A 15,418-nucleotide genomic window follows, 5' to 3' on the forward strand; every position below is an offset into this window, starting at 1 on the left:
TGCCCCAAAACAGAGCGATGACATTCTCACCTGCTGCTGCAGCAGCCTGACAAGTGTGGAAACACAAGGCTCGCTTGATAGTATCATAACCAAACCAAAAATATAAGTTCAATTAATTAATAAAAATCTAACACAGTGCTAAAGCAACACAGAGGGTGACAATTCTGTGGAATTCTTTGCTACAGAAGGCTGTGGAGGCCAAGTCTGTGGATATTTTTAAGGCAGAGATAGATAGATTTCTGATTAGTACTGAGGTTATGGGGAGAAGGCAGGAGAATGTGGTTAGGAGGGAGAGATAGATCAGCCATGATTGAATGGCGGACTAGACTTGATGGGCCGAATGGCCTAATTCAACTCTTATCACTTATGACCTTATATGTCACCTCACCTGTTGACCAGAAATGTCACCTTCTCCTCGCCCCTTCAAGCTCGTAATTTAAAAGTGTGCAAGACATTTTACACAGAATTGTGGACGCAGCCCAGACCATCACGCACTTCCATTGACTCCATCTACACCTCACGCTGCCTCATGAAGGCCGCAGCATAATCAAGGACCAGTCTCACCCCCGGTCACTCCCTCTTCTCCCCTCTCCCATCGGGCAAGAGGTACAGAAGTGTGAGAACAAACGCACACAGCTCCAGATTCAGGGACCCTTCTGGGTTTCCTCCCGGCTGCTTTCAGGCAACTGAACCGTCCTCTCACCAACTGGAGAGTGGTCCTGACCTCCCATCCGCCTCACTGGAGACTGTCGGACTATCGTTTATCAGCCGTTACTGGAATTTATCTTTTGTTCAATATTAATCCCTTTATCTAGTATCTGTGCACTGTGGGCGGCTCGATTGTGATCTTTTATGGTCTTGCCACTGACTGGACAACACGCAACAAAAAGCTTTTCACTGTACCTCGCTACACGTGACAATAAACTAAACTATGAGTACAGGCACTTGCTGTACGAGCGATGGGCCAGGTGGGGCATTTGGTACAAGTAACTTAAAGGGAAATAGATTAAATCACATCAATCTCAAAGCCTGAAAGCGTAAGAAGGAACTGTATCACCAGCTCAGTACAAGTGAAAACAGGAGTAACAAGCCTCAATATAATTGTCGGTGGATAAACACATCACATGGTATTAGCCCTGAGGGTTTATATAATGAGCATGTAATAGATCACATGCAAAGCCTTCTTGATGAGTACCACATCCAAGCTCATAATTATGAGTAATATTAGTAACAGGATATCAATGACAAACTGTATTCACATGCTGGAACCTTAAGTACGACACAGAGTGCTGGAGTAACTCAGCGGGTCAGGCAGCATCTGTGGAGAACGTGGATAGATGACGTTTCACAGAGTGCTGGAGTAACTCAGCGGGTACAGCAGCATCTATGGAGCTAAGGAAATAGGCAACGTTTCGGGCCGAAACGTTGCCTATTTCCAGAAGGGTTTCGGCCCGAAACGTTGCCTATTTCCAGAAGGGTTTCGGCCCGAAACGTTGCCTATTTCCAGAAGGGTTTCGGCCGAAACGTTGCCTATTTCCTTAGCTCCACAGATGCTGCTGCACCATAACTCAGCGGGTCAGGCAGCATCTGTGGAGAACATGGATAGGTGACGTTTCACAGAGTGCTGGAGTAACTCAGCGGGTCAGGCAGCATCTGTGGAGAACATGGATAGGTGACGTTTCACAGAGTTCTGGAGTAACTCAGCGGGTCAGGCAGATCTCTGGAGAACATGGGCAGGTGATTTTTTGGGTTGGGCCCCTCTTCAAGACGTGAAGAATGTTACTGAACCAAGTAGAAGTGACAATAAAGCATCACTTTATTTACAACTATATTTAATCGGACTTTGCTGGACTTGACCTTGCACTAAAGGTTATTCCCTCTATCATGTACCTGTACACTGTTGATGACTCGATTGTCTTTGACTGGACAGCAAGCAACAAATAGGTTTTCAAGTGCATATTTCGCGTGCATTCCATGCGCCTTTCACTCAATGGGAACAGTCCTTTCCCCAAACATTCCTATGTCTGTCGACACAAGGAACTGCAGATGCTGCAGTCTTGAGCAAGAAATAAAAAGTGCTGGAGTATCCTGTATTTGTAGAATGTGGACGGTTCGAACTTGATTTCTCTCACTTCAAGTAACCCCAGCATTCCTTCTCTCTCTACCCCTCCCCCACCCAAGTTGCACCAGCTTCTTGTTCTCACCCAACCAACAGCTTCCTATGGCCCGTTTCCTTTATCATCATTCCTTTTTTGCATGTCATGCTGCCTGACCCGCTGAGTTACTCCAGCACTCTGTGAAACGTCACCTATCCATGTTCTCCACAGATGCTGCCTGACCCGCTGAGTTACTCCAGCACTCTGTGAAACGTCACCTATCCATGTTCTCCACAGATGCTGCCTGACCCGCTGAGTTACTCCAGCACTCTGTGAAATGTCACCTATCCATGTTCTCCACAGATGCTGCCTGACCCGCTGAGTTACTCCAGCACTCTGTGAAACGTCACCTATCCATGTTCTCCACAGATGCTGCCTGACCCGCTGAGTTACTCCAGCACTTTATGTCTTTGTGTTGTAATCCAGCATCAGCAGTTCCTCATTTCTACGCAGTTTATGTTCACGTTCTACACATTCGAAGTTCTCCAATGACACAGTGGTCAGGATCTAGAAGGCCCCGACCCAAAACCTTGCCTTTCCAAGTCCACCAGATATGTTACCAGACCCGCTGATTTAGTTCAGTTTAGTTTAGAGATACAGCGCAGAAACAGGCCCTTCGGCCCATCGAGTCCGCGCTGATCAGCGATCCCCGCACACTAACACTCTCCTACACACACTATTGACAATTTAACCAAAGCCAATTAGCCTACAAACCTGAACGTCTTTGGAGTGTGGGAGGAAACCGGAGAAAACCCACGCAGGGCGCAGGGAGAAGGTACAAACTCCGTACAGACAGCGCCCGTAGTCGGGATGGAACCCGGGTCTCCGGCGCTGCGGAGCAGCGACTCTAGCATCGTGTGTCCATCCGTGACAAGCTGTTTTGGAATGTACGGCAGTTAAACGTCGAGTGGCAAGTTATTGAAAGGCGGCTCGCTTACCTGATGAGGTCCAGTGGTTGGTACTTGTACCACATGCCCCACCTGGCCCATCGCTCGTACAGCAAGTGCCTGTGATTGAGAGCGCCATGCGTGATGATGTCATGCCGGCTCTTGTAGCTTCCCTGGTCAGACAAAGCGTGCGTTAATACCCAGCGCAGAGAATTCACCCAAAATCATCAAGGACCCCTCACACCCCAACCATGGACTGTTTGCCCTCCTCCCATCAGGGAGGCGGTGGTACAGGAGCCTCAGCTCTCGCACCAGCAGGCTAAGGAACAGCTTCTTCCAAAACACCATTACCCTGCTGAACTGACAGGCCTGGCGTTAGCCCCCCAGCCCTTCTCATCAGTATTATTTATAGTTTATATAATTTACAGTAAAGCTCTATTCACCTGAATATAGCACATGTCAATCTTTTATCTGTATATATGTATATGCATGTGTACATAGATCAATATATCCTCATTTGCATATATTGTTTTAATCAGCATTTTACTACTTTGCACTCTGATTGGATGCTCAACTGCATTTTGTTGTACCTGTACTTGTATTTGTGCAAGGACAATAAAGTTGAATTTAATCTAATCTAATCTAACACACATCGCCCTCCAGTGCCGCACCTCACCTTGGAAATGCCACGTAAACACAGAAAAAATCACAACGTGCGCAGGAAGGAACTGCAATAGACAATAGACAATAGGTGCAGGAGTAGGCCATTCGGCCCTTCGAGCTAGCACCAGCCATTCAATGTGATCGTGGCTGATCATCCCCAATCAGTACCCCGTTCCTGCCTTCTCCCCATATCCCCTGACTCCGCTATTTTTAAGAGCTCTATCTAGCTCTCTCTTGAAAGTATCCAGAGAACCTGCCTCCACCGCCCTCTGAGGCAGAGAATTCCACAGACTCACAACTCTCTGTGAGAAAAGGTGTTTCCTCGTCTCCGTTCTAAATTGCTTACTCCTTATTCTTACACTGTGGCCCCTGGTTCTGGACCCCCCCCCCCCCCAACATCAGGAACATGTTTCCTGCCTCCAGTGTGTCTAAACCCTGAATAATATTATCTGTTTCAATAAGATGCTGGGTTTAAACAAAAGATAGACACAAAAATCTGATTTACTCAGCGGGACAGGCAGCATCTCTGGAGAGAAGGAATGGGTCGAGACTCTTCTTCAGACTGGTCTAAGTCACAAAGTGTTTAGTTTAGAGATACAGCGAGGAATCAGGCTCTTCGGCCCACCGGTTTCCTCCCACATCCCAAAGACGTGCGTCTGCAGTGGATTTCCCCTCGTGTGAAGGGAGTGGGTGAGAAAGTGGGATAACATAGAACTAGTGTGAACGGGACGAAGGAAAAATGAGGTACAGTTCACAAAGAAGAAATATTTTTAGATGAATACCTCAAAAAAAATGGCCTGAGGGTTAAGGGAAATGTACAAAAACAGAATTACAATTCTTGAGCAGAAGATTATTTCTTAACAGCGTAGGTTCACGAGATTGATCCCTGGGATGGCGGGACTGTCATATGAGGAAAGATTGAAAAGACTAGGCTTGTATTAGTTTAGAAGGATGAGGAGGGGGTCTTATAGAAACATATAAAATCATAAAAGGACTGGACAAGCTAGATGCAGGAAAAATGTTCCCAATGTTGGGCGAGTCCAGAACCAGGGGCCACAGTCTTAGAATAAAGGGGAGGCCATTTAAGACTGAGGTGAGAAAACACTTTTTCACCCAGAGAGTTGTGAATTTGTGGAATTCCCTGCCACAGAGGGCAGTGGAGGCCAAGTCACTGGGTGGATTTAAGAGAGAGTTAGATAGAGCTCTAGGGGCTAGTGGAGTCAAGGGACGGGGAGAAGGCAGGCACGGGTTATTGATTGGGGACGATCAGCCATGATCACATTGAATGGCGGTGCTGGCTCGGGGCCGAATGGCCTCCTCCTGCACCTATTTTCTATGTTTCTATGTAACTCGAAAGCCCTGTCTCTGGACATAAGTAATAGATCTGGATGGAAGGGTGAAAGTGAGGAGTAGCACATTCTTATTGAGATACAACAAATCATTATGTTTTTGGGTTTACAACTTAATTGCTGCCGGCAAACAAAAACAAAGCTGTTTAGCCGAGCAGAAAACTAAACTGTTCCAGGAACGCTGGAGAGAGAGAGAGAGGAGATTCAAGATCACAGTAGTGACTTGTATTTATAGAGCAGCTTAAAACACAGCAAGGTGCTTTCATGGAAGTATAATCAAACAGAATTAAAATGGCAATCAGCTGCAGAGAAACGAGCGCACATCACCAAACGCTGGGTGCAAGATGCAGATTTTAATCCATTGTTTTAATGGACATGATGGAATAGACAATAGACAATAGGTGCAGGAGTAGGCCATTCGGCCCTTCGAGCCAGCACCGCCATTCAATGTGATCATGGCTGATCATCCCCAATCAGTACCCCATTCCTGCCTTCTCCCCATATCCCCTGACTCCGCTATCTTTAAAAGCCCTATCTAGCTCTCTCTTGAAAGTATCCAGAGAACCGGCCTCCACCGCCCTCTGAGGCAGAGAATTCCACAGACTCACAATTCTCTGTGTGAAAAAGTGTTTCCTTGTCTCCGTTCTAAATGGCTCACCTCTTATTCTTAAACTGTGGCCCCCGGTTCTGGACTCCCCCAACATCGGGAACATGTTTCCTGCCTCTTGCGTGTCCAAACCCTTAATAATCCTATATGTTTCAATAAGACACCCTCTCATCCCTCTAAACTCCAGAGTATACAAGCCCAGCCGCTCCATTATCTCAGCATATGACAGTCCCGGGAATTAACCTTGTAAACCTACGCTGCACTCCCTTAATAGCACTCATGTCCTTCCTCAAATTAGGGGACCAAAACTGCACACAATACTCCAGGTGTGGTCTCACTAGTACAACTGCAGAAGGACCTCTTTGCTCCTGTACTCAACTCCTCTTGTTATGAATGCTGCAGGCAACGGACGACAAACAAGAGGGGCTGGGAAAACAAAGTTGAAGCCACCGATTATAACGCTATTGCTTCTGGGGACACTGGAGAGGTGAGTGTGGACTGCCGATATCTGCAAGGGTGCGGGGGCTGCAGCAGCTTAGAGATCTGGAGAGGTTAGAGAATGATGGAAAGTTGGGAAAAGAGTGGTGGCGACGGTTCTGCCACTCGCAGCTCATTTACACCAGGAACTGAAGATGATGCAAGACTCGACTGGACTGGGACCATCACATATACACTGCGGGGCATGTGGCAGCTCCATGCTCCCATCCCTGCTCCCTTCCTATCTCCCTTCCTCTCTCTACATTCCTCTCTCCCTTCCTCCCTCTCCCCCTCTCTCTCTCCCTTCCTCCCTTCCTCTCTTTCTCTTCCTCTCTCCATTCCTCTCTCTCCATCTCTTTCTATTTCTCTCCCTTCCTCTCTCTCTCTCCTTCTCTCTCTCTTCCTCTTTCTCCCTTCCTCTCTTCCTCTCCCTTCCTCTCCCTTCCTCTCTCTCTCCCCTCTCTCTCTCTGTCTCATTTTTGCTCACGACTGCAGCATCTGCCTTGTGTCAAGAGACATAAGAATGTTTGGTGAAAGGACTGCTCCCATCGAGTTACAGACGTATGGAATGCACTTGTGATAAAACAGAGCAGAGACTGACAGCCACAGTAAGTAGAATGCCGCCGTGGTTAACTGACTGGTCTTACTGGTTTCTACCTGGTTACAGATCAAGGCAGTATGATCTTCAATTGTATCCACTTGCACCTCCTCCAACCTCATCTACTGTATCCACTGTTCCAGGTGTGGACTCCTGTACATCGGCGAGACCAAGCGCAGGCTCGGCGATCGTTTCGCTGAACACCTCCGCTCAGTCCGCCTAAACCTACCTGATCTCCCGGTTGCTCAACACTTGAACTCCCCCTCCCATTCCCACACTGACCTCTCTGTCCTGGGCCTCCTCCATTGTCAGAGTGAGGCCCAGCGCAAATTGGAGGAACAGCACCGCATATTTCACTTGGGCAGCTTACACCCCAGCGGTATGAACATTGACTTCTCTACCTTCAAGTAACCCTTGCTTCCCCTCTCTCTCCATCCATTCTCCATTCACAGTTCTCCCACCAGTCTTAAGGGCCTGTCCCACTTGGCGATTTTTTTCGGCGACTGTCGGCATCATCGACTGACGTATCAGGTCACCGAAAAAATTTGCGGCGTGATGACCTATAACGCCAGGTGTTTTTCGCAACATTTTTTTCGTCGCCGCTGGGGTTTTGAAATGTTCAAAATCTTTTGGCAACACTGATATGACGCCGGCAGTCGCCGAAAAAATCGCCAAGTGGGACAGGCCCTTCACAATGTCCGACTGCATTCTAATCTCTGTCCCGCCCAGTCCCCTGACATCAGTCTGCAGAAGAGTCTCGACCCGAAACGCCACCCATGCCTTCTCTCCAGAGAAGCTGCCTGTCCCGCTGAGTTACTCCAGCATTTTGTGTTTTAACCAGCATCTACAGTTCTTTCCTGTGTTGAATTTCAGTGCATGAAGTAATCATTGCAAATTATCTACGTGCCTATAAATAGAAGCAGACAACGTAAGTGAGCCCCTCCTCCACAAAGCAACATTTCCATATGCCAAATTTATTTAGGACCTCAAGAAATATTCTTTAGATGGGAGCGGGAAGATAATACTAGACTAAGTGGGACCCGTTGGGTCCCAGCATCACACAGGAGGGCTGGTCATCCAACGCAATATTCCACCTCTCCACCAATTCTAATATTGGTGGCCAGTTGGGGGGGGGGGGCGCTTTCTGGAGCGCTAGTATGGGTGTTGTGGGCTGAAGGGACTGGTTTCCAGAGGGCTAGTATGCAAATTGTGCGCCAAATGGATTCTTGGGCTGGAGTCTCAGTCAATCAAGCCTGTTGTGCTGGCAACTCACTCACTCACGGCTGGTGGGCTGGTAGTTGACTCACGGCTAATCCTTGAAATTCTATTTCAAGCAGGGTGCAAGGCCACCTAATTCAAGTGCAGTTTCTTACCACTTCTAGCAGGGTGCAAGGCCACCAAATTCAAGTGCAGTTTCATACCATTTGAAGTAGGGTGCAAAGCCACTAAAGACAGCGAGTCGTGACCTCTCCCTACTCCATCTTGCAGAGACTGAGCCACACCCACATTTCTGGGTTTTATAACCCCTCCCCCCCACCGGAAAAGGTGTGGCTTTCATGGAGTGATTGACAGGAGAGAGATTCTCAACATTTTTTTTTTAAACTAATAACACTTTTATTTTTCATTGATGGGAAGAATTCTCTGCACCTGCTCAGCGGAGGGGGGACTGAGTAAGATGGCCAAAAATCATAGCCGTAAGTGGTAGCGTTTTATCTAAAATCAATATACAGTGCAAACAGGAAGTAAGTGCATTTACAGTAGTGCCTTTTAACTTCAAGCCAAAGCACCCAAGCCACCATTTGCAGTAAGTAGTGCATTTCAACTTCATGCCACCATTTGCAGTAAGTGGTGCCTTTCAACTTCAAGCCAATGCACCCACGCCACCATTTGCAGTGCCTTTCAACTTCAAAGCTCCCAAGCCACCATTTGCAGTAAGTGGTGTCTTTCAACTTCAAGCCACACCCATGCCACACCCATGCCACACCCAAGCCACCATTTGCAGTAAGTAGTGCCTTTCAACTTCAAGCCACACCCAAGCCATCATTTGCAGTAAGTAGTGCCTTTCAACTTCAAGCCATCATTTGCAGGAAGTAGTGCCTTTCAACTTCAAGTCAAACCACCCAAGCCACCATTTGCAGTAAGTAGTGCCTTTCAACTTCAAGCCAAAGCAATCAATCCACCATTTGCAGTAAGTAGTGCCTTTCAACTCCATGCCACCATTTTCAGTAAGTGGTGTCTTTCAACTTCAAACCACACCCAAGCCACCATTTGCAGTAAGTAGTGCCTTTCAACTTCAAGCCAAAGCTCCCAAAGAAGGGGGGGGGGGGGGGGAGCTTTCTGGAGCGCTAGTATGAACCATTTTAGAACCAATAGACATTTTTTTTGCAAGCTTTAGAACCAATAGACATATTTTTGCCATCTTTAGAACCAATAGGCATATTTTTGCAAGCTTAGAACCAATAGACATATTTTTGCCAGCTTTAGAACCAATAGACATATTTTTGCAAGCTTAGAACCAATAGAGACATATTTTTGCCAGCTTTAGAACCAATAGACATATTTTTGCAAGCTTAGAACCAATAGAGACATTTTTTTGCAAGCTTTAGAACCAATAGAGACATTTTTTGCAAGCTTTAGAACCAATAGACATTTTTTGCAAGCTTTAGAATCAATAGAGAAACCTTTTGCAAGCTTTAGAACCAATAGACATTTTTTTTGCAAGTTTTAGAACCAATAGACACTTTTTTTGCAAGCTTTAGAACCAATAGACATTTTTTGCAAGCTTTAGAACCAATAGAGACACTTTTTGCAAGCTTTAGAACCAATAGACATTTTTTGAAAGCTTTAGAACCAATAGACATTTTTTTGCAAGCTTTAGAACCAATAGACATTTTTTTGCAAGCTTCAGAACCAATAGACACTTTTTTTGCAAGCTTTAGAACCAATAGACACATTCTGCAAGCATTTTAGAACCACTAAGGGCACTTATATTTGAGTAGACATGTGTTCAGTGTTATTCACAGCTCAGAGAAACGTGACCCTCTGCCATCCTCCATCTTGAAGAGACTGTGTGGCCCACCACTTCCTGGTTTTATAGTCCCTCCCTCCTGCCGCCAGTGGGGGCAGCAGAGAGAATGGGGAATTTTGTAAAAACATTAATATCTCTGTCATTTTAAATCGACGGGAAAATTCCTCGGCACACATGCGGCGGAGGGGGGCTCTGAGCGAGGTGGCCAAAAATGACGGCCGTAGGTGGCGGCGTTCTTTTGGAAATCGCAGCACAGATGGCCAAAACCGGTCAAGAACAGACTTTTAGTAATATAAGATAAGATTTGTGATTTAAAAAATACATTCTAGATAATGTTTAGGCTTACTACTAGGGCAGCACAGTGGCGCAGCGGTAGAGTTGCTGCCTCACAGCGTCAGAGACCCGGGTTCGATCCTGACTACGGGCGCTGTCTGTACGGAATTTGCACGTTCTCCCCGTGACCTGCGTGGGTTTTCTCCGGGTGCTCCGGTTTCCTCCCACACTCCAAAGACATACAGGTTGTAGGTTAATTGGCTTCAGTTAAAAATTGTAATTTGTCCCTAGTGTGTAGGATAGTGTTTAGCCCGTTTCACTTTGGAAACCTGAACGGAAACCTCTGGAGACTTTGCGCCCCACCCAAGGTTTCCGTGAGGTTCCCCGAGGTTTTTGTCAGTCTCCCTACCTGCTTCCACTACCTGCAACCTCCGGCAACCACCTGCAACCTCCGGGAACCGCACGGAAACCTTGGGTGGGGCGTAAAGTCTCCAGAGGTTTCCGTTCAGGTTTGCTAAATGGGACAGGGGCATTAAGTGTACGAGTTGATTGCTGGTCGGGGCGGACTCAGTGGGCAGAAGGGCCTGTTTCTGCACTGTATCTCTAAAATCTAAACTCTAAGTAGAGAATAATTAATTTTTTTTAAAAGCATTTACAGCAAAGTGCTGATATAAAATAATGATTTATGGAAACATTAATCCTTGTACATTAATGTTTAAAATCGTGATAAAAATCATATTCTCAAGCATACTCTCATTTCGAATTTTTTAAGACATCAATTATCTGCAAGTATCCCATTTTTAGAACTACAGGTGATTTGCTTAAGGTGCAATTTGTTCAATCCACTGATTCATTGTTTATGTAACAGGTTCTTTAGTTTAGTTTAGAGATACAGCGCGGAAACAGGCCCTTCGGCCCACCGAGTCCGCACCGACCAGCGATCCCCGCAGACTAACACTATCCTACACACACACTGGGGACAATTTACACTTACACCAAGCCAATTAACCTACAAACCTGTACGTCTTTGGATTGTGGGAGGAAACCGAAGATCTCGGAGAAAACCCACGCAGGTCACGGGGAGAACGTGCAAACTCCGTACAGACAGCACCCGTGGTCAGGATCGAACCCGGGTCTCTGGCGCAGTGAGGCAGCGACTCTAAAGGGCCTGTTCCACTTGGCCGTCATTTGCGCGTCTCGCAGATGGCGCACGAAGATTTTGTACATCACAAAAGCCTGGGACGCTGTGCGCTGCCGCGCGTCACTGCCTATGTCATCGCGCGTCGTGCGTCGTGACGCGTAAATGATTTGCGTAAATTACGCGCAAATGACGGCCAAGTGGGACAGGCCCTTTTGTATCAACAACAAGTCATCGGTTCCAGGGACGCATCAAAGATTGTTGAGGGAACTAAATGAACACATTACAATTATGAGGGTGGTGAATCTGTGGGATTCATTGCCACAGGCGGCTGTGGAGGCCAAGTCAGTGGATATTTTAAAGGCAGAGATTGACAGATTCTTGACTAGTATGGGTGTCAGGGGGATATGGGGAGAAGGCAGGAGAATGGGGTTTGGAGGGAGGGATGCAACAGCCATGATCGAATGGTGGAGTAGACATGATGGGCCAAATGACCTAATTCTACTCCTATGATCTGATGAAAACATGACAGTGGATAAAGGCAGTGGAGTAAATTTCAATCATTACCACATGGACACTATGTGATGGAAAGATTGGGATGGGGGGGGGGGGGGGGGGGGGGGAGATATTGATCAGCCGTGATTGAATGGCGGAGTGGACTTGATGGGCTGAATGGCCTCATTCTGCTCCGATCACTTATGACCGTATGACCCTAAAAAAGCAATGAAGATAACGGCAGATGAGGTGAAGCGACAAACATCTTCACGTTGACTCCGTTTGGTTCCGCACTCAATCAACAGTAAACTGTTCACTCATTCTCTCACCTCATGCGGTGGGTACGCAGCCACATATGTTCCATTGCTCAGCAACCTGTTTAAACCTGACGGAAAGAGAAGGCAAGCGGTAAAACAAACGTTGGCCATTACTGATACCCGATACATTGAAAATAGGTGTAGGAGTAGGCCATTCGGCCCATCGAGGCAGCACCACCACTCAATTTGATCATCATGGCTGATCATCCACAATCAGTATTTAAGAAAGAACTGCAGATGCTGGAAAATCGAAGGTAGGACAAAAATGTTGGAGAAACTCAGCGGGTGCAGCAGCATCTATGGAGCGAAGGAAATAGGCAACGTTTCAGGCCGAAACCCGGAAGGGTTTCGGCCCGAAACGTTGCCTATTTCCTTCAGGATTTCGGCCCGAAACGTTGCCTATTTCCTTCAGGGTTTCGGCCCGAAACGTTGCCTATTTCCTTCGCTCCATAGATGCTGCTGCACCCACTGAGTTTCTCCAGCATTTTTGTCTACCATCCCCAATCAGTATCCCATTTCCTGAACAAGGGTAAGCCATTTAGAACGGAGACGAGGAAACACTTTTTCACACAGAGAGTTGTGAGTCTGTGGAATTCTCTGCCTCAGAGGGCGGTGGAGGCCGGTTCTCTGGATACTTTCAAGAGAGATCTAGACAGAGCTCTTAAAGATAGCGGAGTCAGGGGATTATGGGGAGAAGGCAGGAACGGGGTACTGATTGGGGATGATCGGCCATGACCACATTGAATGGTGGTGCTGGCTTGAAGGGGCTGATGGCCTACTCCTGCACCTATTGTCTATTGTCCCCATATCCCTTGATTCCGTTAGCCCTAAGAGCTAAATCTAACTCTCTGTTGAAAACATCCAGTGGATGGTCCTCCACTGCCTTCTGTGGCAGAGAATTCCACCGATTCACAACTCTCTGGGAGAAAAGGATTTTCCTCATCTCAGTCCTAAATGGCCGACCCCTTATTCTTTAAACTGTGTGACCCCTGGTTCTGGATTCCCCCAAAGTGGGGAACATTTTTCCTGCATGATAGCGAGAGAGGCAAGAGTATTTCATTGTCATACATACCACAAACAGTACAATGCAATCCTTACTTGCAGCAGAACAACATGCCTGGACACACACTACTCATAGATTTTTAGTTTAGTTTAGTTTAGAGATACAGCGTGGAAACAGGCCCTTCGGCCCACCGAGTCCGCACCGACCAGCGATCCCCGCACACTAACACTATCCTACACACACTAGGGGCAATTTACATTTACACCAAGCCAATTAACCTGCAAACCTGCACGTCTTTGGAGTGTGGGAGGAAACCGAAGCTCTCAGAGAAAAGCCACGCAGGTCACGGGGAGAACGTACAGACAGCGCCCGTAGTCAGGATCGAACCGGGTCTCTGGCGCTGTGAGGCAGCAACTCTACCGCTGCTGCCACCGAGTGCCGTAAATAGTTTAGTACGGCCGTCGGGGGTTATGGGGAGAAGGCAGGAGAATGGGGTTAGTAGGGGGAGAGATAGATCAGCCATGATGGGCTGAATGGCCTAATTCGGCTCCTATCACTCGTGATCTTCTGGGTTTAACCAAACTAGGCATTTTCCTTTTTTAAAATTTAAGTCTAATTCCAGCATGTGCAGTTTCTAGTGTTGCCACTTTATTCTGCAAAGTTCAGCACAACCTTACATCAATCACAGAGTATCCCTTCAGCAATATGTCAAGCTACAATTTAAAAAACTAATTACAGAAAACTGATATAACAGTTGACATTATTTAATGAAATATTGGTCTTAAATATCAATGCATCGTCAAACAGTGTATGTATGTATTGTTAGATCTATGCACCATTGTATGTAGCTCATTAGTACCTGCACTGATGTACAGCATGTGTTTAAGAAGGAACTGCAGATGCTGGAAAATCGAAGGTACACAAAAATGCTGGTGAAACTCAGCGGGTGCAGCAGCATCTATGGAGCGAAGGAAATAGGCAACGTTTCGGGCCAAAACCCTGAAGGAAATAGGCAACGTTTCGGGCCTGGTGAACCTACGCTGCACTCCCTCAATAGCAAGAATTTCCTTCCTCAAATTAGGGGACCAAAACTGCACACAATACTCCAGGTGTGGTCTCACTAGGGCCCTGTACAACTGCAGAAGGACCTCTTTGCTCCTATACTCGACTCCTCTTGTTATGAAGGCCAACATGCCATTGGCTTTCTTCACTGCCTGCTGTACCTGCTTACTTTTATTGGTAGTCAAAAATGCTGGAGAAACTCAGCGGGTGCAGCAGCATCTATGGAGCGAGGGAAATAGGCAACGTTTCGGGCCGAAACCCTTCCGGGTTTCGGCCCGAAACGTTGCCTATTTCCTTCAGGGTTTTGGCCCGAAACGTTGCCTATTTCCTCCAGGATTTCGGACCGAAACGTTGTTGTATTTCCTTCGCTCCATAGATGCTGCTGCACCCGCTGAGTTTCTCCAGCATTTTTGTGTACCTTCTGATGTACAGCACTTTGGTCAACGTGAGTTGTTTTTAAGTGTGCCATACAAATAAAATGGACTGACCGGCTGACTGTTCTATATCACCCAAATTCTTTCACTAAAAAAGTATTAGAGCGATTTTTGTGAAGTCCATGTTCCAAGAAAGTGTATTCCCGACTAAAGCGTAAGAATTATAACATTACCCATTTTAGATTTGCCATCTTCATATTTGGTCCTTTGTAGCACATGGTGTACAATCCGACTTCTGGTAGAATTACTGAAAAATGTGTCTTTGTTGTTGATGGTGAAGCTGAGGGGAGAAAAAGATTGGAAGATGGTAAGTGAAACGATGACATTTCAATTGTGCAAAGGTAGACAAAAATATGGTGGAGAAACTCAGCGGGTGAGGCAGCATCTGGGGAGAGAAGGAATGCCTCGCCCGCTGAGTTTCTCCAGCATTTTTTGTCTAAGTTCGATTTTTCCAACATCTGCAGTTCTTTCTTAAAAAATTCAATTGTGCATGTCAATAGGTAACTCATGCAACAGAGATATGTTAGTGTACAACATTGATGTAGAGAGGGACATTGGGTTCCAAGTACATAACTCCCTGAAAGTGGCATCACAAGTAGATAGAGTGATGACAAAGATGTATGGCATGCTTGGCTACCTTGGTTTGGGCATTGAATATAAGAGTCAAGCAGTCATGAAGCAGTTTTATAGGACTTTGGTGAGGCTTGCATTTCATTTTTGTTTATTGTCACGTGTACCGAGGTACAATGAAAAGCTTTTGTTGCGTGCTATTCAATCAGCGGAAAGACAATACGTGATTACAATCGAGCCGTTCACAGTGTACAGATACATGATATAGGGAATAACATGAATAAAGGTTGGTGCAAGATCAAGCCAGTAATGTCCCACCAGACATGTTATACGTAGTGTACTCACTGTCATGTCAAGTCAA

General features: G+C 46.5%; 1 protein-coding gene across 1 annotated transcript in view; it reads right to left on the reverse strand.

Annotated features, from left to right (window-relative positions):
* Nucleotides 1-15,418, reverse strand: part of ano3 (anoctamin 3) — a 195,602-nt gene that overhangs the window by 70,097 nt on the left and 110,087 nt on the right. Inside the window, exons 10-12 of the mRNA XM_033038644.1 lie at nt 14,661-14,767; nt 12,001-12,056; nt 3,095-3,216 (exon numbers count right to left, since the gene is read on the reverse strand). Coding sequence (XP_032894535.1) covers nt 3,095-3,216; nt 12,001-12,056; nt 14,661-14,767 — 285 coding nt within the window. The remainder of the gene's footprint in view (nt 1-3,094; nt 3,217-12,000; nt 12,057-14,660; nt 14,768-15,418) is intronic.

This window comes from Amblyraja radiata, chromosome 20, assembly GCF_010909765.2.
Source record: "Amblyraja radiata isolate CabotCenter1 chromosome 20, sAmbRad1.1.pri, whole genome shotgun sequence".
Classification (NCBI taxonomy): domain Eukaryota; kingdom Metazoa; phylum Chordata; class Chondrichthyes; order Rajiformes; family Rajidae; genus Amblyraja; species Amblyraja radiata.